General features: G+C 41.0%; 1 protein-coding gene across 1 annotated transcript in view; it reads left to right on the top strand.

The window, feature by feature from the left end:
- Positions 1–21,609, top strand: part of ANO2 (anoctamin 2) — a 147,007-nt gene extending 125,398 nt beyond the window's left edge. The window contains exons 20-25 of the mRNA XM_056515366.1: positions 3,332–3,480; positions 11,078–11,230; positions 11,325–11,377; positions 13,286–13,467; positions 18,656–18,761; positions 20,219–21,609. Coding sequence (XP_056371341.1) covers positions 3,332–3,480; positions 11,078–11,230; positions 11,325–11,377; positions 13,286–13,467; positions 18,656–18,761; positions 20,219–20,500 — 925 coding nt within the window. The 3' untranslated portion in view covers positions 20,501–21,609. The remainder of the gene's footprint in view (positions 1–3,331; positions 3,481–11,077; positions 11,231–11,324; positions 11,378–13,285; positions 13,468–18,655; positions 18,762–20,218) is intronic.
- The last annotated feature ends 4,359 nt before the right edge of the window (positions 21,610–25,968 follow it).

The following is a 25,968-nucleotide window of genomic DNA, read 5'->3' as shown; positions in this document are numbered from 1 at the left end:
TTCCCCCTAGATCCCCAAATCCAGCTGTTCCTTCTTATTGTATCAATAGAGGAACTGTTGAATCATCTCTCTGATTTTTGAAAAGGAGCCTTCATCTAATCACCATGTGCTTACAGCCCAGCTAGGATCACTTGGAGCTTGATTTCTCTCTTTTCATCATATTTTTTCTCAGAAGCTCGAGGGTTATTGACAGGTGGGGCTGTAGTGATTTTATGCTCACTTCAGATGCTTGTTAATGTGCATAATGCAGTGCTTATTGGTTATTGGGAATTACAATCAGCATAATTCAGCCATGTTCCCACCTCTTACCTAACACAAGAATTTGGTGCCAATCCCCTGTGAGATGCTGCAATGTCATTTTTAGCTGCTCTAGACACAGCCTGACAAAAACCTGCTCATTTTCTTTTCCTCTCATCTTGCATTCATTCTTCTGCCCTGCTGTTCAGTGTCCTCAAGGATGCACCTTGCTTTTTGACATTCCCTGGCAAAAGGAGCAGAAATAATGACTATTCTACAGCTCTGCAGTTTCCCCTCTTTGCCCAGATCTGTGTGGAGCCATGAAACTTTGCTGCATGAGCCTCTTCAGCACAAAGCTCCTGGGACACTTGTGCTGAGTGGGCAAACCTCCCTCTTCCTCACTGTGGGGGACTGCCTGGCAGGAACAAACCAGAAGCTAAAAGAACTCTTTTTCTGTCAATCTTCTTTAAAAACGTTGATCTGGGTAATTAAGAAACAGGCTTTGAAAAGAGGCATTTAAAAAGCATATTTGGTTTCAGCATCACAGTCACAAGTACAGATAAAGGGTTCTGCAAAACTCATTTTCATTGCTCTATTGCTGTGTAGCTGGAGAATAACACCCTGCAAATCCCTCTCCTCTGTTCCTTTAACTTTCTGAAACATTTCTGCTTGGTCTCAAACTTCACATGCTTGGATATGACACAAAGGTACTTTTTTTTTTAGTGGAAAATTTGAAAAAATTTGTTTGGCTTGCTTTCAGTCAGTTGATCTTTCAAAAAAATACATACAAAGAAGCATACAGACACTCTTCAAAGCTGAACTCCAAATGGTTAAAGGTGCTGTTCCTCATGCCTGGCTTAGAGATAACCAGATGAAAAATTAACAATTTTCTGAGCAATTGAGCCCTGAATTGGTGTATTCACAAATAAACATTAAAAACAACAATTGTTTTGGTTACTGGGTTCTCGTGGGAGGTGTGTGTGTGTGCATTAAACCCCAGAACTGGATTCTGTGGTGCTGTAGCTGAAGGATTAGATCACATGTGCACGGATTTCACATCCAAACACACCCAAATTTTATCTCAGCTGCTGCTGTGCCGTGACAGTGAGATGATCTTCACTCTCATCTGCCCACAGAAGTGTGAGGGACATTCATAGCTTCTATCATTTCATTGGAACAGAATCAGCACTGTCTTGAACTTATTGTTCACCATCCTCTGAGAGTCTCTCACATTAGGAAATTAATTGGGAAATGTTGGAAGAGCATCCTGGGAATTCTCTGATTGTTTTAAATCCTGCCCCAGCCTCCTAACCTCTGAATGCTACATCACCTCTGTCACAGACAAGTTCCCTTGGCTGCCAGAAAGGCAGAGGGGGAGAAAGGGAATTTTAGAGTCTTGCAGTGGCTGAGTTTGCATGATGTAGGAGGTAAATGTCTTTGTAAGGATTCATCTAATTCTGTCTCATGAAGCATTTTATATTTCTCCCAACCCTTTCATTAAAATTGTGTAATCTGAGCATCCTGGGTCCAGCAATGCCAAAGTACTGATGATGCTGCCATCAGACCTGTGAGCTACATCTTCCTTCCACCTCAAACAAAAGCTGCAGTTGTCCTGTTGATTTTTGAAGCTTTATGATCCAGGATCTGAGAGTAGTTTGCTGCTTGATGCAATCTAGACCTGTTTAAAGAATGTCTTCCAATCCCCAGTTCCTCCATACTGATGATGAAATGGAATAGTTCCTGTGAAAACTGGTAGGTGCAGATATTCCTCAGTCACTGTGGGAACACAGTGATCCCATGGCTCAGTAAAAATTTGGGAATGAAGTAATAAACCCACACAGCAAAGCCTTTATTGTGTTTGCCAGCTTTTGTTCCTCAGCCTTGCCCTGCTACTGAAGTCAGGGTCCAGGAAAGTGGTTCTGCTTCCCTGGAGGTCCAAAGGAAAACCCCTTCCCCCAAATATTCCTGTATCCAGGCCACACACCTACAGTTCAAAGGGTTTATCACAAGCTGAGGGGGAAGAGTTTGTGGGAGAGCCCTGCTTACACTACTGGCAAAACATCACTGGAATTAGTCTGGATTTCCACTCATGGCACATATGTGAAGAACTGTAAAATAGTGCTTTATGTTTCTGTGGAAGATAAATATCTGCAAAAGAAAGATATGCAATAAGTATAAATCTGGCTGTTTTATACTAATTCAACTGTATTTTGCTGTCTTGATTTTGAATAAATACCTCATTCTACTCTGGTTTTCCAAGGGAAATTCTCTGTGTGTAAAATAGTATGAAGTTGCTGATGCATATGTGTTTAAAATATCATTGGAGGGGGACATTGGGAAAACTTTACTCTTAATTTAAAAATTATTCATTTCACTCATATTTATTTGTCAGTGTCATAAAATTTGTATCCCCATCTCAGTGGGATAGTGTTTGATACTGCTCTTTGTACTATCAGTACATTTTTGCACCCTCTTTGGAAATAATCCATAATCACAAAATGGCTTGGATTGGAAAGGACCTCAAAGCTCATCCAGTTCCACCCCCCTGCCATGGGCAGGGACACCTTCCCCTATCCCAGGTTGCTCACAGCCCCATCCAGCCTGGCCTGGAACACTGCCAGGGATGGGGCAGCCACAGCTGCTCTGGGAAACACATGAATATCTGGTAATTATTTTACCTTAAAATTCTATTATGCTGGAAGTCCCCTATTTTTATAGTGAGATAAAAGAGTGCCTGAAGTAGAAACGTGGAATGAAGCCATTACATTTTGCATTTTGTTAAAGGAGAGGTGCTCAGTGTGTTGTTCTTGAGAGTATTGAATACTAATATTATTTAGGTCCAAAGATCTTCAGGAAGATCCCCTTGGAATATGCAACTAGAGATGAAAAATTGCAAGGCACTAGATTCAATTCCAGTAGCTTGTACCTGTCAATAAAAAGCATCAGAACTTCCCAGGGTGGTGTAAACTCTCCCTGTGATGGACCAAAGTAGCACAAGATTAATTTTGTGTAACTGTGCAAAGACTTGGGACAAATCTTTTAGTGAAAAAAAATCCCAAAACTGACTTGGTTCAATCTGGACTTTATTCCTCAGGAAGCTCAAGAAGCTCTTCAGGAAGCTGAAGGGTGAAAGAGCTGAGGTAAAGGAAATGGACACCAACCAGTCAAAGGACCCTCAGCAATGGGACCTCGACTACATCTTGGAACCTTTCACTGGGCTGACTCCAGAATACATGGAAATGAGTAAGTTTTTGGAATTTCCTTTCCCTTTCTGCAATAACCATGGCTTTACAAAGGACTGTGTGTCAGAGGTGGTCATGAGAAAGGGGGAAATTAACCCCAGCACTTGTAGTTTCCAGAAATTCCATGTGGGCCAGCAGGGCTATGAGACACAGAGAAATAATGAAGAATCCCAGTATCTCTTAATACTTCTGCTGCCAGATTCCAGGGTTCCCAGCTGAGAAAAGTGCACAGACACCATTTGGCCACAGAATCAATAGCTCTGGATCTCTGGAAATCATCTGGTCCAACCTCCTGCTCAAAGCAGGGTCAGCTAGAGGATGTTGCTCAGAGACTTGTCCAGTTGGGTTTTGAGTATTTCCAGGGATGGAGACTCAACAATTTTTCCAGTATTTGATCACCATTACACCAATGTTTTATTAATGTTTAAGTTTCATTCTTTACATTTACATTGGTGCCCTGTACCTCTTGTCCTTTCACTGGGTGCCCTAGAGAAGGTTTTAGCTCTGTCTTCTCCAACTTGCCACATGGGTAAGATCCCCTGAGCCTTCTTTTCCTGTGGTACAGCAATCCCAGTGCTCTCAGCTTCTCCTTGATCCTCAGGTCCTTTACCTCAACCATCTTAATGGCTCTCCAGTGGATCCACTGCAGTGAGTCCATGTTTTTCTGCTACTGGGGAGCACAGCCCTGTAGCTGCCTCATGAGCAGACCCTGGAGAGGCAGGGAAGGAAAGCAGGAATGCTGTGGGTGGGGGGTAGAAAGGAGAGAAATAAACCAGCCAAACCAAAGCTTTAGGATACACAAGAATTCAGGGAGAAGCACAATGGGCATGGTATCTAAAACCAGACATCTGTTAAATATTGAATGTGGCAACTCCTGTTTTAATGAGTCACTATTCTCAAAATATCTAAAGGGGAAGGCATTTTATGGCAAAAAAAGTTAAATACCATTCATGGTTTATCTCTCTATACAGAAACAATCTTGGTTTGTATTTGCAATTTTTAGTCTAATTAAAAATTAATACATGAAAATTTATAGAATGGTAGATTTATATCATTCTATAAATTTGTAAGTGTACACGAGGTATTTCTCATGACAGCAGATTTGGGGATGTGTTATTAATATGTTTAGGATCCCAACCCTGCCCTCTGTAGTGCCATCAGGAATCCCTCACCTCCCATTATCTCCCTCTCAATTGTCCCAACTCACCTTAGGATCTTGTTTGTGTTGCCACTTCTATTATTTTATCCTCTTCTACACATGATGATACTTTGTGGAAAAGCTATCCTTTAGAATAGATTTTTTTTCCATTAACTGTAAACTTTAAGCAAGCCTCTTAGCAATTTTTGAAATTAAACAATTGTGAAAAAATAGACTTTTTTTCCCTACAAAAAATTTTATGCTCAGGAATAACTCAGAAATATCTGTATTTTAACAACCCAAATTTCTTTGTTAGTTAGGTCTAAGGACAAGGACGTTTAGTTACCAGTAACAAATGTGTACTGGTATGATGTTTGTCAGCACTGCTTGGGTTTGCTGTCAGTGGCCTTGATTCTGCTGTGGGAAAAGTGATGCTCCAATGTTGTGAGTTTGAACATAATTTCCAAAAGATCAGATTTGTTTTAAGGGTTCATTTAAGGTCACCTGTTCAGGAAGGAAGCAGGTCAGTAGTCTGTCCTTCAATGAAGAAAAGCTACAGTGGGGTTTTCCTTGCCTGTGTTTTGACTTCACACTCTTAGAGCTCCCATAGTTAGCCATTTGTTCTGCTGCCCCTTAGGGAACTGTTTGGGATTTTTTAATTTTAGGAGCAAGTTCTAGAAATTGCCAAGATGAATCAAATCATGGCCACTGAAATGAGTAGGTTAATGTATTAAAAAAAAAAAAAAAGAAATGCAGAGGTGCCATCATAGTCTGTTCCAGGGAAGTTTGACAAAGTTTGGACAAAGCTCTCAGGAACATGATGGCATTCTTGGGCTGTCCTGTGCAGGGCTAACTTGGGATAATCCATGATTCTATTCCATGGCTCTGACTTGTAGGGTCAGGGTTTAAGCTGCTGATGTTGTAAATCACTGGACACTAAGCCTGTGATTTAGATCAGTCCCTTGTGCCAGGATCATAAACCACGGCGAGCGCCGCAGCCTGCAGCCACTCAGGGATGATCCAGGGAGAATGAAGGATGAATTATTGATCTAAACATTTGTTTACAACAGGAGGATGAGCTTCCCAAGTGGAGAAGCCTAGCAGTGTGCCAAGCTGTGCCCTGCCTGTGGGATTTGCAGACAAATGTGCAGCAGATGAAAGCCAAGCTGCACCTCCCCAGTCCCGGTTGCTGCCCTGGGTCCACTCCCTGCTCTCAGCTGTCAGAGCCACTGCTCAGACCACCCACGCTGGCAGGAAGCACTTGGTGCAGTCAGCACTGAACCTGTCAGCTGGGGTTGTTGTCAGGAGGCAGCTCAGCAGATTATTTACCTATTTCTCTAATTTTGAGTTGGGGACAGTGGAAAGGGAGGAAAAGAAGAAGATTTTTTTTTTTTTTTTCTCCCAAAAGGCATGGTTACTGGAATGTAAGAAGAGGTATGATATTGAGGAAAAGAGAGAAATCTGGCTGCTTTTTCAGAACTTCTTTCTTAGTTTTCACACTGATTTACTCAGGCAACCTCCCTCAGGCATGGGTGGCAATCTGGAATGAAGCAGCTGAAGGAGGAACTGCAGACGGGACTTGCTGCAGCCTTTGGCTTTCCCCAGACACATGGTGATGGGGTTTCATGCAGAAGCATGCAGATTATGCATCCAAGTGTGAGTAGTCACTACATTCAGCTTTGTCCTGCCAGCATGCTCCTACTTTTGAGGATGGATGACATCCTTAGCTGAGACTCTTGCTTCCAGGTCTGCCATTCACTAGGCTGTACCCTAATCAGAGGCAGTCCTTACTATTTTTATCCATATATCCACTCTTTTTTACTCATCTTTGTCCAAACCTGGAGTCTAGTCCACTCCCCACATGGCCAATCACACATTCTCTTTGCACTTTGTTATGAATTAATCCTGTTAAGGCAGCACTTCTCTGAGGGACAGTGCTTGGAAGCGTCTCAGGATGTTTTGCAGCATGATGTGACACAGGTAAAGGAGTTTCTGAGGATAACTACTCCACTTAAATTTTGGGATGCCCATTTCCAAGCTGCTTACATTTTTATTGTTATTCTAGCAATCCTGAAGAGACTTCCACCTTCTCACTCTCCTACCCCTGCCCTCATTTAAATCATGGTAGGTTCATAGAAATAGCAAGATTTACTGATTTTTTTTAACCTCATGTGGGAAAGGTGACTCTGTCTTTGCTCACTGGAATTTGTTTCTGCAAAATATCAGTCACTCTAGTCCATGACAACAAATTTGATTAGCTGTAAGAAAATTTTTTTACAATGAAGGTGGTGAAACCCTGGCATAGGTTGCCCAGAGAGGTGGTGGATGCACCATTCCTGGAAACATTCCAGGTCACTTTGGATGAAGCTCTGAACAGCAGGATCTAGTTGAAAATCCCTGCTCATTGCATGGGCTTGGACTGGAAGACATTTAAATGTCTAATTCTGCCCAAACAATTCTATGGATAATAAAATTAATTTTTTAGGGTATAAGTCTTTGAATTTGATTTCACCAGCAGACTCTGCTGAATTTTTTTGTTGTGCATTGGCTGTCAATAGCACATCTGCACAAAGATTTGATTTGCACCAGTGACATTTTGATGACTGTTTTGATATTATTAACTGATATATTCCTGCATTTCTTAGCAGAGACACTCTTAAAACACTTGAATGATCAGAAAATTTTTCTCAAATAATCCTGAAACAGAAATTATCACTGTCAACATGTGTCAGATTTGTCCTTAGCACTTCCTGCTTCCAAAACTGTGCAAAGACTTTTGACCTAGGCCAATAAACCACACCATGTGCATTCCCAAAGTAGGTAGCATGTACAGCAGTTTCCTCTTCCACATGGCAGCAAGTTTGCAATGTGTGTAACTGGCCTGCTGTGATAGGAGTTGGCAAGAAATCGATGTTTAGAGTAGCAATAAATATTGCTAATGAAAGAAACTTTATTAAATTGGCTCCAAGAGGAAAATGATGCACATGAATGTCTGAAATTTATACCACTCGTGTTTCCTTGAGAAGAAACTGAGATTAGCAATGATTTTCAGATGCCTATTTCATTTAGTCTTCCCTTCTCTAGCCTAACCCTTCTAGGAGTCCAAGCTTCATGTGGCAATTAATTAAAACCATTTTTTCTGAAGGAGAAGTAATAATAAAAGATTTCATCATCCAACTTCTGTTTAAAAACAATGGCACAAGAAGAAAATTATCAGATCCAATGTCTGTAGCTACTGACTACTATAAGGATTAATCTGAGAGGTTTGGAAGAATTTCCCCTTAAGCAGGAAAAGCCATCAAAAAGGCAATGTGTGAGGCAGAAAAAAGGAAAAAAAAATCACTGAAAAGAAACCTGCATTTTTCTGTAATCTCTATAATGAGGATGGTTTTGAAAATACTACTGGTGGTTGTGTGTAGGCTTGTTGCATACATTTATTACAGAAGAGTTATAAATTACACCTTTTCCTTAGTTTTTCAGCCAAGTCTGGTTGTATATTGAAAAATGTCTTTCTAGGATTTGGAAAGTTGCTTAGCACAAAAGTGATTTTTCCACTGTTTACTTCCAGTAACACATGATCCTATGACAGATATTACTGATAAAGAAGAAAGAAAAAAAAGCAACACAATCATAAATAAATACCTTGCCTTAGATGAGGCTTTGATGTAAAAGTTCCTTGGGATACTCATGCTACTGAGAGTGTAAATCTTGTAGAACCTGAGTGATCCACAGCATGAAGGTTTTGTGCTGGGGACTGATTCTGTGTCCATCACACAAGAAGAGCAGCCACCTCCCTTCAGATCTATAATTTTAGAACTTTGATTTGTGCTCCTAGTCATAGCTTGGAGGCCAGACCTGGGGGACAGGGTGTGTTGCTGTTGGGGTCAGGTTCTGCTCAGGCTCTGCACAGCTTCCATCAGGAGTGGAATTCTGAGAAGGGCTGTGACCTGAGACACTTCTTTGGGTGCTGTTTGTCCTTCAGAGTTTTTTTCTGGAGCCAGAGGCTGGATGAGGTGTTGCAGACGTGGCACCAGGTGTTGTGAAACTGAGACTGGCTCTGAGCCCCTGGCTCTCTCCTGCTCAACTCAGAGAGTAAAGGCACCACCAGTGTGTGGTTTGGGCTTTTTCCCTCAGCAGGCTAGGCTCTGTGTCAGTGACAGCACATCCAGCATCCTGCTTGGATGCCCCAGGAGATGCTTCCCCATGTCCCTGACTTTCCACTATACCCAGCTGCAATTGTTTTATTTCCCAGCTTGTGCCACGAGCCTGGGGAATATTAATCTCTCTTTTCTCCAGGCTGGGTTACCAGAGGAATAGGAAATCTATGTAACAGGATGGATGCCCAGAAGTCCAGCTCCTGGCATTGCTCTCTTTAGCCTCTTCCCTGTACCTGAACACATAAAGAGCTCTTGTGGCATAAATGCGAATGCAAACAGGGTGTTAAAGGGTTGCCATCAAGTTTTCCAGCCAAAAAAAGGATGTCTTGGTGTCAACTGTCCTAGATGGAAGAGTGTGAGCATCCTAAAAGTATTGCAAATATTTCCAGTGTGACCAGACAGGCATCCACAGAAATCCAGGATGCTGAGATGAGATTAGATTCCTTCTGGGATCTGGACAGAGATTCTCTCTGTAATCTATTCAGGTTTGTTTCTAAAAACACTGATCACACTCAACAAGTACCTGTGAGTTGCTGAGGTTGTTTGAAGACTCTTCCATTTAATGATTGTTTGCTAGTTAGTTACACAAGGCTGTTTAAATTCAGAGTTTGGCTTTGGGTTTGCTTTTTTTGCCTGCTTTTTGCATCATTTACACTTTCATAAGAAGGAGTTGAGAAGGTTGAAGAGATTTCAAGATGGCCACACAAACACTTCTGGCACAGAGTTTTCTATGAAGAGATATTTACACAATTATCCAGAAGTCCTTTGCATACCTTGAACATTTTTTCATGAACTTGAAAAAAAATTAAACTGCGTTTTCCCAGGCAATGAATGAAGGGGCTACAAACAACATCAAAGCAAATGTGTGTGTGGTTTATTCTTAAAGCATTGCAAATAATTCATTATTTCTTCCTTTTTATTTTTTTTTTGTTTTACAGAATCCTCCCAGCTGTATTCCTGCAAAATTCACTTAGAACCAAATAAGGCATATTTTGGGGCTATGTATTTTTCTGAGTATTTCACAGTTTTTGGGGGGACATAACTTTAACATCTGGTTTTATTTCCTTGTTAATTCCTTTTCCTGACTCTGAACATAAAATAGTCAGGAAAGTATGATTTCAAGGGTAGGATGTTTGTATGCTTTGAAAAAGCTCCATCTTAGTGCAGACACTTTATCTCAGAACAAAACAATAATAATGAAACTCTAAAGGCCATGTAACTGATAGACAGAGATTTTACTTTCATGTGCAAATATATTGTTCCTGAGATAGGAGAAATATCAGAGGACTTGCAACCTGCATACAAAAAAAAGGTGCATGTAAGAGAAGGTCCTGGGGAAAACTTTTTCAAGAGTTAGTTGTAGGCTGTGACAACAGTGTCAAAGGAAAATATTTTAAAGTATAATATTGTGCTGTGTACACAGAATATTGTGCTATTTTCACAAAAAAGTGTGATTCCTCCCTCAGTGGAGAGAGAACTTGTACAGGGATCTGCCAAAAAAGAAGCCACAGTAAATATGGCATTTAAACACACTAACACTTTTTCTACACTAGTATTTTTTTAACTCTGAGATGTAGATCACAGTCAGATTTATTAGCTTTATTTATATTTATATTTATATTTATATTTATATTTATATTTATATTTATATTTATATTTATATTTATATTTATATTTATATTTATATAAATATAAATATAAATATAAATATAAATATAAATATAAATATGAATATAAATATAAATATAATTTATATAAAATTCACCTTTGTTCAGATTTAAAGAGCAGTATTTCTTGACTTGGAGGATATCAGTGAGGAGGGATGAGAGAGTTACACAACACTGGCTCCTACATCCACGTAGATATTTCTGTTCTTGATTTTCACAGGTTTTTCAAAGGAAGCTGGGAAGAAATAGTGGCACCTTGTAGATTTTCTCCTTTTGCTTGATTGTCTATCATTTTCCTTGCAGGGAAAAGGACAGGAAAGAAACAGCATGGACTAATCATTTAATTATGTATAAATGCAGAAAAATAGACTCTGAACCCTTTGTCCTTTATTAAATTTATTGTTTCCTTTGGCTGGTGCTTGTGCTAGCAACTTGAAGCTTTATTGGAAACATTCATAAAGCACAGTGACAAACTTTTGTCTCTTCATAGCCCTACTCTGGGATATTTATTCCTGGGACCAAACTGGGAAGTGGAATTTTACGGGGTTGATAATGCACAAAGCTCATCAATAATTTGCTGCTGCCTTCAGAAGCTATCAAAAACGTTGTTTTTTTTTTTTTTTTTCCCCTCCCCAGTTATCCAGTTTGGCTTTGTCACACTCTTTGTTGCCTCCTTCCCTCTGGCCCCTGTCTTTGCTCTGCTGAACAACATCATCGAGGTTCGTCTTGATGCAAAAAAATTTGTTACTGAGCTGAGGAGGCCAGACACAGTGAGAGAAAAAGATATAGGTGAGTAATAAGTGAAGATAAGACCAAAAGTGCAATCAAAAAAAGAAGAAAATTTTTAACAAACCCATTAATAAGATTTTTCTTTCACTTACAGGTATTTGGTATAACATCTTGAGTGGTATTGGAAAGCTTTCAGTGATCATTAATGTAAGTGTTTGGTTATACCAGTTTCTAACCATGATCTTGGGAGCTTATACTCTTCCTTCAATGTAATTTAAAATTCTTTATAATTTATTGTTTATTATTGTTTATATTTTATTGTTCCTTCAACATAATTTACAAGTGACATCTAATTTTCTCAGTTGCTCAAATACAACAGAATACAGATATGTTATGTTTATTGTGCTATATGTACTCCCTAAGTAAAATTTTTCTGTATATGCTTTAAGATAAAAAATCTCATGCCCTAAGACTTTAACCCTAATAGTTTCTAGTGGGTATTTAACCTACAGATCATAATCTCATAGAATTATTAATGTTGGAAATAATACCTTTAAGGTCATGGAATAATACCAGAGATATTAAAGATATCAAAGCCCTTTAGAAAGGGAGGTGATTTTCACTACTGAAGGGAGAACTTGTGGAGAGGTGTTATGACAATTCTTTGATAAAATAGCTCCCAGCACAACAGCACAGCACTCTAATGCCTCCAGAGGGGCAGTTTTGTTTCACTTGGGTGGAGCCTTTCTCACTCATGGCTCTCCAGTTTCCAGGATTTAAGGTAGGAAATCTGTGGAGCCCTGCACACCCACATAATCTCACTGTCAGGCACAGATTTTAGCTGTCCAGCATTGAGCTGTGCTGGGAGAGAAAAACTGCAGCTTCTTCTTTTTCTCTGAATATACTTTGCAGATTTATGATCCTTTGTTAAATGTTTATTTCCTGGGGATTCCATTAAAGTTATGAGTTGGATACCTTTACTTAAAAGAAATGCAAATGTGTTCATACCTGTTTTAAAAAAAATTGAATGCCCAGTTCTGCTTCTCCATCTGGATAATATTGACACAGGACATTATTATTTAGCAAAATATAGTTTTAAATCATAATAGGATCATAGAGTGGTTGGGGTTGAATGGGACATTAAAGATCATCTCATTCCAACCCCCTGCCATGGGCAGGGACACCTTCCACTATCCCAGGTTGCTCACAGCCCCATCCAGCCTGGCCTGGAACACTGCCAGGGATGGGGCAGCCACAGCTTCTATTGGAAATCTGTGCAACAGCCTCAGCACCCTCAGAAGGAATGCTTTTTTCCTAGTATCCATTATAAACCCACTCTGTGTCAGTTTGAAGCTATTATCCCTTGTCCTGTCACTCCAGGCTCCTGTCAGAAGTCCCTCTCCAGGTCTCTTGGAGTCTCTTCAGGCACTGGATTGGGCCCTAAAGGCTCCTCCCAAAATCCTTCTCCTGAACAATCCCAATTCTCTCAGCCTGTCTCCACAGCACAGGGGCTCCAGCCCTCTGACCATCTTCATGGCCTCCCCTGGACCTGCTCAACAGGAGTGAGTCCAGAGCAGAAACCAAAGGAATTCTTATTGCTATGATGTAGAGATTTCTGTGACTGATTGCCTCCACCATTACACTTTTCTGGGATACCAGTCTCACGAGGTTTAAAACCAGCATGAAACCCCTCTGTGTGAGATGTGTGAGTCCTGATGCTGAGGGGAAAATGGATGTCTACGCTCTACAGGTTTGGTGTAACTACACCAAAATATAGCCCAAATTTTACCAACTATTAGGTGTTTTAGGTTTTTTTGAAACTAGTGAAAAACCTCCTAATGGCTCTAGAGATGAAAAGAATTGGAGAATGGACACTCCATTAATTCCTTTTGCTACTTCCCTGGCTGAGCCTTCCCTTGGAGAGACAGAACAGGTTATTGTGCATTTATATGTAAATATTCTGAACCAATTCTGGCCATATAACTCTCCCCTCACCACCACTCTAAATTTACCTGAACATGAACATTTCCCCCTGAATTAATCAACCTGGATCACAGATTCATGATGCTGTTGTTTGTTTGTTTGTCTGTTTGTTTTTGTTTTTCCATCTCTCAGGCTTTTGTCATTGCTGTCACCTCCGATTTCATCCCACGCCTTATGTATCAGTATGCATACAGCCAGAATGGAACCATGCATGGCTTCATCAATCACACCCTCTCATACTTCAATGTCAGCCAGCTCAAGGCTGGGACACAGCCAGAAAACTCCCTGTTTGCTCAGGAGGTTTCATTCTGCAGGTAAAGTACTTGCAAGAGCAGCTTGCACAGTCAAGGGGATTTCCCTGGCTCTTATGTCATTTTTCAAAGTGGGAATTGATAAAATTCACTTATGTGGCCACATATTCAGCAGTATTCATGTGCCTTTGAAAATGTGGTTTTGGAAGTGTAGCTTTTAGAGTATGCTCACTGTGTTACAAGGTCTTTAAAAGGGTTTTTTTTTCAGGGCATTAAAAGGCAAAATAAACAATTTAGACAGATTTGATCCAAAGAAAAAAGCAATCTAGCAGTTTCTTTACTGAAAGATATAGCTCTAATTAAAAATAATGATTTTTTAAAATGGACACCCAGTAATTAGAACCAGGCTTTCACTGTTTTTATTAAATTCAGTCCTTACTCACTGAGATATAAGTTTTCAATATATTATGCCCATCTTTAAAACCTGTACCAGTCGCCATCTACATGTCTTCTATTTCAGATTCATCTTTTCAGATTGGGGAAACAAGGCTCAGCTTCCTTCAAAATATGTCCCAAATACCAGATACTTATGGAATAATTTCATTTTGCATGAGAAATCACTAATGTGGCTCCAGCTTTCAAAGTAACTTTGTATTTTTATAATAATGTGCAGAAATTCAAAGAGCTGGTTTAAGGCTTTACAAACCCCAGCTGTTCAAATCTGAGCTTCTTTGGGTCAGTGTTATATTGAACAGCCTGTCTCACCTTCCTTTTTGACTCCCTTGAAATCACCCTGTGCTTGGTCTCTGCAATGGCACAAAATAATTTTAAAAGTTCCTCTTCCATTTATTTAAGGAAATCCGTGATCTAGAGTGGTCTTCCCTCTCTTGCTTTGATGTGCAATATATTTCACACTGATTTTAAGTGGGGTATATATCTTGCCCAGCTATAACCCACAAAAATGACATATCCCAGTTTCTTCACTGGAAGCAGGGTAAGCAGGGAGAGAAATCTGTCCCTCTCACTCTGGCAGTGTTGGGGTTGCCTTTGGGGGGTACCTACCTTCTCACCTTGACTACAGCACAGGATAGATGAGTGCACTTATAACTTTTAAGTAACTTATAAGCATGTGAGCTCTGCTATTCCTCATTTCTGCTGCTGGGAGTTGTTTGCTAGCAAAATATTCCCTTCAGAGTATGCAGCATCTCTGGACTTTCAGATTTATAAATCTGTGAAATGCTTTTCCACCCTTGGTTCCTATCACTTTTTAATTTTTTTATCCCTTAATTCACCTGTGTTTTCCTTCAACAAGCACCTTGATCCACTTCACTGATTTTTCTACTTTCACTGTGCTGCTTTTAACCTTGTGTCAGCCACTGGCCTCTGTAGCTGTTTAAATGCTGGTGTGTTTGGAAATATGTGCATTAACCACTTCAATATGGTCATACACAGCCAAATATCCAACAGAGGCCAAATACAGGGAGAAGGGAATCATCTACCCTGGGTACAAAAGTGGTCCCTGCCTGATGATACCATCTAAGAGACTGAGAAGAAGAAAAAAATGATTGACCATATGTTAGTCTGAGTGAGACAGAACTATGGGAGCATTTCTCTTCTGTTATCAGGAAACAATTAGGAAAAGATGTCAGCATCCACAAACACTGTTTCTCATTATCATCTGCCTCATTTGAATCTTATCAGGATCTCAGTTTGGACAGAACTATCCCTGTGATAAAGTCTGGGGTCTCTAACTTGTGTCCCAAGAGACAGGCAACCAAACATTGCCCCTCAAGCTGGAAATAAAATCTGTATTTCTGTTTCTGGCAAATGCATTGGGAACAAGCTGACCTCTCTTATTCTTAGATTTCTGTGACCTCTGGAGATAAATGTGGTTGCAATGAGGCTGCATTTTTCTCCTTACGGGCATTGCCAGAGATTAAGGTATCTTAAAAATAACCACAACAAGCCAGAAACAACTCTGCCACTGAACATACAGAATACATTCTTCAAATACTTAGAGCAGCATTTTTTGCACTGCTGTGAACTCTTTGGCACTGCTTCCAAATAAAGGTTGCTGTAAAGCTGTTCTGATTCACAGTATTAGTTGTAATTTTTTTTTTTTTTCAGGGAAAAATGGTATTTGTATAGCTGAAGGCAAATTAGAAGCAAATCTTGCTAAGATATGGAGTATTTTAATTGTTTTTTCCCTTTAGTCCTTGTTGCCTTGTATGATAATGGAGTACATAAAAACCTGCTGGTCACACTGAAAAAAGGAAGCAGCAGATATGGAGTCATTCAAGGGACTCTTCCTTTAACATGGGTCTGCTCCAACATTCAGCAACTTTATAAAATATCTTTGAATTTATTTTCTTCATCTCATGTGATTCTTCTCATCTATTCCTAATGATCAGTGGTGGATGCTAACATTTTTCCCTGACTAATTTTTATATACTCCTGCACTGCTGATTCTGTGATTCTGGATGTTTTCTCCAATTTCTTCCCAAAGATCAGCTGAAGAAGGAAGTTAAACAGATTAGATTATTTGGGATGATTTGAAGTTCCATCTTTATACATAGTTGGAGTTCTTTTTTACCATTCTTTTTTTCCCCCACAAAATAACCTTCTGAAATACACTGACATCTTTGTCTTAGCTCTGGCTTCAGTCCACATTTGTCCAAGGGTTGTATGGTTCTCTCCACCCAGCTTCCCTTCCCCTACAATTCTTTACTTTCAGTGCACATTTTTCTGTTCTTCCTCATAACATTTCTGTGCTCTATTCTTCAACCACGTTGACCACTTCATATTCTTGTCCTTTTTCAGTGGAATTACAGTTTCTTGCTATTTTGGAAACACAATAGTCTTTGCAGCACTGATGAATCAAATATTTTAAGTGTGAAGCATTGAAGAGATGAGAGAATCAGAGAGTCATAGAATATGCTGAGCCACAAGGATCATCAAATCCTGATCCTGCACAGAAGAGCCCAAAAATCACACCTGAGGATATTGTCCAAATGCTTCTTGAGCTGAAAAGATGGAGTTTGTGAAAAAGAAACTACCTGTAGATTCTAGGGGTTAGAAAAAGCCTTTTGGAATCCCATGTGCCAGAGAATAATTAAAAAAGTAGGTGGGAAGGAGGCCCAGCTACCTCATCTATAGGTCTGGCAACATTTTCCTTCACCATAAATCATTTGCTCATGCTCTGTTGAGTGTAGGTTCAGGCATCACAAGTAGTGTGATTCCCAGCTGAGCCAGGTGAAATTTCCAAGGGGTCTGATGTCCTACAATGCTTACATAGTTTGTGAAGCTCAGAATTCATTAAATGGAAAACCCACCACAGTTGGTGACCCTTCCAGGTGAACCTGGGCTCCATTTCAAGACTGGGATTGATTTATGGTGATCAGCAAAGTCCACAAGAAACTCAGGGGTTTTCCTTGGCTTTGATGTTCAAGCAGATTAAGTTCAAGGGAACTGGCTTTGGCCCTTGCTGCAGCACTTGTACAGATTTGAGCAACATGTGGGAGTCCACAATGTCCAGAAAAATACCAGAGGGGGGATCTGGCAGTGCAGGAACAGCACAGGAATCCTCAGAGAGGACCTGTGCATGGAAGGCTGAACAAAACCATCCAGGGGCTAACACAGCCCAGGGAGTTCTTCCCTAAATTAGCACAGCCCCCAGATTAAAGTGGTTTTCTCCTCCCTGTGGGCTGTACATCGTGTCCTTTGTCTCCAGAAGCTGCAGCACAGAATCACATCCAGCATTCCAGACTCAGTTCTTGGGGGTGGGGAGCGGCAGGATGCAGGGGATGTGTGGATTGCAAATGTGTAATTTAACATGCAAAACCACGTGGGTAGAACCTGAAGGTAATTTTGGCAAGCGCACCTGCAAACTGAAGCTGACAGATTTTATATATGAACCTTCTCCATTATCCCCCAACGGAGGCTTTTGCACAGTCAAATGAATCTTACTGTCAGGACGGGTTTTGTGGTATTCAAAACAGATTTTCCCTTTCTTAATTTCATCCCATTACTCCTAGTCAAACACTGGGAACAGCACTAAATTATCCCTTTCAGTCCTGAGGGCACAATTTGTGCATGGTTATCATGTCCAACTGTGGCTGTTACTTACCAAAGTGGAGCAATACATGTGCTGCTCTTTAATCTTCCCGATGAGTCAGTCTCCTCAGCCCTTGTGCTGCTCTCCTGAGCTGCCTTCAATTTGTCGCTATCTTTTTCTTTGGTTTCCTTTTTTTTTTTTTTTTTTTTTTTTATTTTCTTTCTTTTTTCCTTCCCCCTCTCTCTGGAATCTGCACAGCTGAGTGGCTGAATGCAGAGTTCCAGGTGTGGATTTACCTGGGCTGTTCAGAGGAAGGCTAATTCCCCCCTTGATACACCCACAAGTCATGCACTGTCCTGCTGCCATATTTCAAACTTGTGCTAACTTGCTGGCCACTGCAAGCTCCAGGCTATTTCCACTTTCAAACACCATCCCTCCAAAGATCCTTCAAGTGTTTTATTTTTAATTATTTTCCATTTCCCCATATTATTCTCATTGCGTTTCCTGTCTCCATTTCTTATTGCTTTCTGTGTTTCCTGCTATTTGCAAAACTTTCCAATTTAGGAGCATCTGTGATTTTTATTAGCCTGTTGTTTACTTCCAAATGATTGATGACAATACTAAAAGCAACAGCCTTTACACCAAACCACTAAGTCTCTGTTTTATCCTGTCCAAGACTAGACAGTTAATTTAGGAAGTGCCTTTCCCATGGCTCCCCCTTTCGATAATGCAAAGACAGGAATCACCAAGGCATGAGTCACATTTTATGTGGGCTTAATTATTCCCTGAATTAATCGAGTTTTAGGTGAGATGAATGTAGGTTTATCTCCTTCAGTCTGAGAATTCCTTGGACTATCTCTCTGCTTTCATTTCAGCATTTAATGCCCTGTGCATTTATGTCAATTTACATTAAGAAAATAAAGGGGACTTCTGTCTATCCTCTAAAATATGGATATTTCCAACATTAAAACAATGTTCTGATTTTGGTTACAACTGTGAAAACCAGACTGTGTGTTAAACTGAGTGGAGGTAGTCCAGCTCTAATTCTGAAGTTGTATTTCATAATAAGAGTTGAAGTAAGAACATCTGGAGGATTTGATTCTTTAGGTTTTGTGATTGGAAAATCATGTTAATCACAGCAATTGGTGCTGGAGGAAATTGCTGGAGCTGTGATAACTGAGCTGTCTCCATCTCCAGGTTCAAAGACTACAGAGAACCACCTTGGTCCCCCCACCAGTACGAGTTTTCTAAGCAGTACTGGGCGGTCTTATCTGCTCGCTTGGCTTTTGTGATTCTATTTCAGGTAAGTCTGCTGAGTTGTTTCACTTTCAGTCACAGGGATTTCACCACAAATGGATCCAAATGTGTGTTCCAAAGCAGCCCATGTCCAATAGCCATGGCTGTTATGTGTATGTATTAAATAAATAGATTACACAGCTTCCTTTAGCCCTTGGTGCTAGCAGTGATCCCCAAAATACCCCAGGCTATTGAATGTTTAAATGGACCTGTCAACTTTTATCCTCTCAGAGGCATCACTTGTCAAAAGCACATAAATGCTGTGTAGGCTTGTAAACTGCTGTTTTTTTACCCAAAGCAAGACATAAACAGAAGTAATAAATCCTCCAAGGTTTTTTGCTACTTTCTTGAATTAAGCACAGAAAATTGTCCCCAGTGTGAGGATTTCATTATCAAGGGATTTACTATCATGGCTTGCCTTTAGAAAGGCTTCCTTCTGCTCTCCTCCATGATCTGGGATCCTTCCACAGCTAAATTGGGCCCATCCTTCTTTTTCAAACCTGCCTTTCTTTTGTCCTCACCTGCCAAGTGTTCCCAAGTGTTTCTGTGAATCTTGCCTGCATTGCCCTCTTCTGCTTCTTTGTGGTGCCTTCAGTAATTTTCCACCACTGCCTGCAAAGCAGTTGAAAGCAGCTGATTCTGCTGGGCTTCAAACCCTCTGCCTGCTCTGCCAGAGAACATTCCCTGGTTAATTAGCTCCATTGTCTCGGATGGGGACAGAGAGTTCATGCTAGCAGCCCTGTCAGCAAACCATTCTCACACGTTTCCAGGCATTACACAACACAGCACTTCTCAAAGCATTATCACGACCAGACAAACCCCCAAAACATCCCTTATCTATAGATTTCACAAGCAAGCAAAACTTTTTGCCCAGTCTGCTTCCTGCTTGATGTTATGAGCACCACCTGTAATCACCTTGACGCCTGAGGTTTGGGCTTTTGGCTTGCACACTTTGGTAGTTTAAAAACAATTCTGCTCATCAGCAGCCAGGAGGATTTGAGGACAGAATGGCCATGAAAGTTGTCCTCTGTGTGCTCAGGCTACACTGGAAGCACATGGGTATCTTTGCCTTGTGTTGTAGGATTTTTGATGGTATTGGAGGGTGTCCTTATATTAATGGATTCTGAACTCAATATCAAGGAATTGGATGTTGAGAACTGGGCACCTTTGGTTGCCTGTAAAGAATAATGCTGGTTTAGCTACTAAGGCTGTGGATTATTTGATGATTCCATGTCCTTTCCTATTTCAAACCTAACTGACGTGTTTAATTCAGCCTCTACACTGAGGGGTAGCTGTGCACAAACCTCAGCTGTTTCTTGAAATTCATCAATTGCTTACTACCACACAGCACCAGCAAAATGTGTTTGACATCTGTCTCATAGCTATAACAAAGGTTTGGTTTTGCTCCAGTGCGAGTATTTTGGATTTTTCATGCTTGCTTCATGTCTGTTGCTGTGCTTGCAGAACCTGGTGATGTTCCTCAGCGTTCTGGTTGACTGGATGATCCCTGACATCCCCAAGGACATCAGTGAGCAGATCAAAAAGGAGAAAACCGTGCTTGTTGACTTCTTCCTGAAGGAAGAGCACGAAAAGCTGAAGCTGATCGAAAGCTTTATCGCGCGCGACAAGCAGAAACGCAGGAGCGGCACCAAAAGCAGAAGGACCAGAGCTGCCAGCTTCTCACAGTGCCACCGCAGCCCCAAGGGCAGCTTCACCTCCTTCAGCTCCCAGCACACCGTGGTGTGACTCCTGAGGGACGGGAACAGCCTGTGCTCACCTCTGCTTGCTGCCTGGTGTGATCCCGAGCCTGGATCAAGGGAGGGAGAGGCAAGGGACAGGGAGCAAAAGGAGCTTCTTTTGCTTCTTTAGAATCTCCAGGTGTGAGGGTCTCTGTTACAATTTAAATGCCCTCTGGGCTGCAGCATTTCCAGATTTCATCAGTGTGAGATAAGGGCTATACTGGGGCTGTAGCTGGTTCTTGTGGTGACTATGAGTTGGGGAGGCACGCAGGAATTCTCCTGGCAGGAATTCTCCTGGCAACCATCTCTCCTCCTGCAGGTGCCCAGTGGGGCACGGGGACCCTCCTGCTCTAGTCTGTATCCTTGGGCAGGTTGGACTGACTGTGGGCAAGGACTGACCATGGAGAAGTGCACACACCTCATGGTCTCCGTGGCTTAGCTGCCAGCGGAGGGTTTGCAAACACAGAGTCTCAAGGAGTCTTTGTGCCTTCCTAACCTACTCTGTCACATGGTGCCACCTCTGGAGGGCACACAGGGCTCTGGGAGATGTGGGAACAGAAGGAATTTAAATCACTGGGCACTAGCATCTATGGGTATATTGTGGTTTGCTTGGCAGGAGCTGGAATGCCTGTGCTGGTGAGCAGGGGACCATCAGAATGGCTGAAGCTGCCAGAAGCAGGGGAGCTCCTTGGCACTCATTGTCCTGAGCAAAACACTAAAAACCAAACCTTGCATGTTTGATTCTCCTCTCACTTAGCCTTGGAATTCTGCCAGGGTCAGGAGGAATCACGCCACTGAACCACCAGTGCAAAGCTGAGGAGTGAGAATGGAATCCAGCCCTGTAAATCATGTGGCATCTCCATGTACGCTGCACGTAAAGTAACAAAAATTGCTGCTGTTGTGATTTACTGTGAAGTAATGTATTTTGCAGAACTGCATTTTGTTGGAAGATAAACATATTCACTAACCAAACTTTCACCTACAAGCATTTAAGGAATAATTTTATTCTGTCGTGAATGAAAATTAAACTTTCTTAAAAAATCTGTTTCTTTTCCTAGAGCTTCTGTCTCTAACCCAGCCTGAAATTCTGGCTGGACAAAAGATTTTCTTCTCATTTTGTCTCTCAGCAATACTTTCAAAACCATAAAAAAAACAAACCAAAAGAATACTTCATTTTCAGGCATTCTATTCAAGATTGCTCTTTAACATAATATTCTTCTTTTATACATTTCTGAAGCCTAAGATTTTACTAATGTCTTAGATGAAAAGATTTTTCACTGTGACAACTTTTGGTAACAGAATGTGAGATGCAAAAATAATTTCTTTTTTCATTCAGTGCCCAAACTAAGGCACATCAGAATGGGAGAACTGTTTCAGGATAGCCTGAAAAGAAAAGGAAAAAAAAAAAAAAAGGGTGTTTAATTTGTAAAATTTATTTTTGGGTTATTTATTCCTTCTATATAGAAACAGAATTTGAAAAGATAATGTCATCTGGAATAAAATTGCAAATGTTTAACTTTGTTGAAAAAAAGTCAGTCCTCTCCAAATGTTTTCCTCTTTTTCCATGTCAAAAACAAAACTCATTGTTTTGTTTTGTTTTAATTTTGTTAGGTGATTGAATGATTTTTTTGTTTGTTTGCATTTTGGCTCCTCATGGAAATCTGTGACAGGGCTGAGACATAACCTTTAATTTCCCCCCTCTAAGATCAACATTTGAATGAGGGAATGGTATCTCCTTGAAAACAAACTATCTCATTTTACTTTCAAAAGGCCAACAAGGCCCTGTTGGGGATTCCATGGTCTAATGTATTGAGACAGTCAATATTAATAACATCTATTCCCTCTTTTACACCAAGAGGATGTTCTGCTGGTGAGCCTGGGGATTTGTTGAGAGTTTAGAAGTATCTGTGATTGTTTTTTGCAACTCTAGTTTTTTGAAATTCAGTCAATTCTCTTTACTCCAAATAGCCACAATATGTTTCTAACCAGTAGAAATATCAATCTTGTTTGTCATAATTCTTCCTTTCCTTTTTCCAGGAATGAGGGGGGCATACAGAAATGGATTTAGAAGGGGATTGCACGCAGGTTGCACAGCACCCTCTTTGCCAGTGGCTGGTTTGATGAAGGATATTCAGAATTAAGGGTTTCCTTAAAATAGCACCACTTTGTACATTTTGTACACCCTCCCTCCACCCAGGAAATACCTTTTTAAAAACTGAGTCACTCTAATGCAGTCAGAAAAATATTATCCTGAAGTTGAGTGCATTAGGCTGTTGTTACACAGGATTTCCATAACAAGCAGCTGAAATGCTTGCCATGGCCCAAAAATGATAAGGTCTTTTTCTAGATTTTCTAGCACAAGGAACTAGAGAAGCCAGCAGATGTACACTGATGCTCTGCCAGTTCTCCTGAGGTTTATATATTTCTCCCAAACAAGGCTGGGAAAGAGGCACGGCAGCAATCCCGGCTGATGTCCAGATGGGATCTCCCCTGATATCACAAACAGCACAGACAGCTCAATTATCTTTATCTCTGATAGGCTTGCTGTTTCCCCCTTAAACTTGAGAGTTTCATTCACTGAGGATTCCTGCATGTTCAGTACCTGACTCAGGTGATTTCCCAGAGGATTTCACCCTTTGTTGCATTTCTATGGCAACCTCTGGATTCTCCCCACACTGCTTCCCATCAGCTGCTGTAATTGTAGATCACTGATCGGGTATTCAACAATTCTCAGGCTCCAGCTTATCTTTTTTTGGACAAAGCCAGACTTTATCTGCCCCCTTTTTATCAGTGGGATAACTGTAAGTCTACCCACAGATCTCCCCCTTGCCATAAGCTGTGCCTCAGAAGCAGAGAATGGCTGTTCCAAGAGACGTGCACGGAGAGCTCTCCATGGGGACCAAGGGAATAGGGATGCAAGTGGAGGCACAAAGGTAACAAAACCTGTGGGCTATTGTCACTCCTTGCTTTAGCAATGAAAACCAAGCTAAAATCTCTGCAGGGGAAAGGGGAAAAAAGTAAGGGGAGAAGGAATTGCATAAAAATTTAGTGCAGAATTTTGTAGTCATTTTGGACCACTCCAAAAGTGAATACCCCATATGTATATAAAGTGAAATACCCCAATTAAACTGGCAAACAAATGAAAAGCAGAATGTCTGTGTGTGTGTGAGTAGCCAACAGCACACTTGTGGTAGCTACTAGCCCCAAACCTCCAGATCCACACTCTGGGATCCATGGAGCCTCATCAATAGGAACATTTGAACCTGCCCATCTAATCAGAGCAGTACAAATAGGAAGCAACAAAAGGAATGGAATGGCTTTTATAAAGCCTTACCAGCTGCACCTGGATGTGACCCTGTCAGGCCAGGCAATGTCCAGCAGAAACTCCATGGATTTTGCTGCTCCATTTACCACAACTTGTGCCTTGGACTGGTGGTGCAGGGTAGTTTCAAACAGCTTCCAGGGGCTATTCAGGAGAAGAAATGGAGCCAGATGGAAGGAGCTCCCTGCTCTGGAGTCACTCCATGCTCAAATGCCATCGGTTAGAGGATCTGTCTGATCCACACAGCCACGTGAGCCCTCTCACTGTGCTTATCTGTAGTTTTAAAGGGGGCTTCCAGGAACTGAGTGAAACTGTGGGAATGCTGGCCTTTTCTGTCATGTCTTCCTCATACAGTCCTGCTCACTTTTGTAATCATCAGCCCTAGATACCCTTTTTTCTGATGGGTATCACAGGCTCTTCAGTCCTCATCTCAGGATATAGAAAACTTTGCTATCTAGACCTCTCCCACAACATTTATGACACTCAAACCCTTCCTTTTTCCAAGAAGAAAAGGGTGACCTCTGTGGAAGTCTGCCTGCTAAATAATTGTGTGGAAATACCCAGTCCACCATGCATAATATTCACCACTGTTAGCAATAAACTCCTCTGACTACAGCAATCTAACATCTGTTGCTGCTCTGCAGTCTCACCCTTTAATTAACCACAGATGGTCTCTCTGTTCCCCGTCTGGTCTAATTATTTTGCTTTTGAAAAGAAAATACAAACCAGTTTCGTTTGTGAGCTGTTCTTTGTAGGTAAATTCCTGCACACCTTGTACTAGATAAGATGTCTTGTGTGTCCACAAAATTTCAGATACAACAGTAGAATTGCACTTAAAGGTAGAGAGAGGAGGAGGATTTACACCTGAGCTCCCAGTTCTTACCTTGCAAGGGCCATCAGTTCATCTGAAAGGCCAACAATGGAGGCTGAAGAATATTTTTAGCAAAATAATGAGTACAGTCTGTATGCACCACATGCATATTTTTCAAGGAAAGATCTACACAAGTTTTTCCCCAAATGTGTTTCAATCCATTCTAAATCCCTAAGTACTACCAAAACTGAATATTTCCTGCAGTTTCCATCCTTTACCCATCATCTGCAAATGTACTCAATTATTAATTGATTATTCAATTATTAATGGCTGCATTAATTAGCAGGATGCCTTGCTGCCTCTTTCCCACCCCCCGTGGAATTGTTAAAATCAACCAGATTCCATAATAACTCCCGAGACAGACTGATAATACTCTTTATTAGTGCATAATGATCTAATGAAATATTTTTATTTATGTGTATTTCCAGTTGCTTCTTGACACACTCCTGCAGCTCTACTTTTCCTGACTCTTAGGATTCTCACTAAAAACAGCTCTTCTACTCACAGTGTTTCCAAGCCACTCCTGGTTCCACAGCTGTAATGAGGAAGATGATTACTATCAAAGGATTATATATGTCTCTAATGCAGCCACCTGAGGCAAGGCAGATTCAAACCTCACTGGAATCAGTGGAAGTCTTTCTTTTGGCTTCAGTAACCCCTTGAGCTGAGTTTTTCTTTTTTTCTCTATGCAATTCTGTGTGCAGCTTTTAACCAGTTAGGTAGAGAAATTGGGATAGCAGTGGAAAAATGTGCATCCCCAGCAAACTTCCATGGCCGTGGCCTTCAGTGAGTCCCACTGTGGAAAATGTACACTGCCAGCAGTCTGGGATTTAACCCTGCATTTTCCAGAGATGGGATCACCCTCCAAAACTGACTGGCTGATTTAATCTACATTCATCCTGGTGTTAGGGCTGGCTTTAGGGAACTTGATTTTCAGAACTGTACTTCCATGTGGGAAGGACACAACTGTGAGTCACCTTTGAAAGCTGTGATCCTTGAATTTAAATATATAAGGAATATTGATCCACCATGTGGTTAAATCTGTGCAGTTTATGTCACAGGTATCAATCCTCATAACAGGTTACCTGTTATGCAATAATGTAGTGTCTGATTTCAGTAAATTCAGGGATGCAATTAACAGGGAAGCAATGTGATCCATCAGCCTGGAAAGGCTACTGTAACCCTCCAACTGAACCATGCATTTTTGGGAAAGAGAATTAAAGTTGTGCCTTTAAAACCAGAAGGAAGGTCCAAAGGTGGAAATGGGGCAAGGAGAGGAGCT

Source organism: Oenanthe melanoleuca, chromosome 1A (genome assembly GCF_029582105.1).
Source record: "Oenanthe melanoleuca isolate GR-GAL-2019-014 chromosome 1A, OMel1.0, whole genome shotgun sequence".
Taxonomy (NCBI): domain Eukaryota; kingdom Metazoa; phylum Chordata; class Aves; order Passeriformes; family Muscicapidae; genus Oenanthe; species Oenanthe melanoleuca.
Note: the sequence above shows the minus strand (reverse complement) of the source record. Positions and strands in the feature narration are given on the sequence as shown.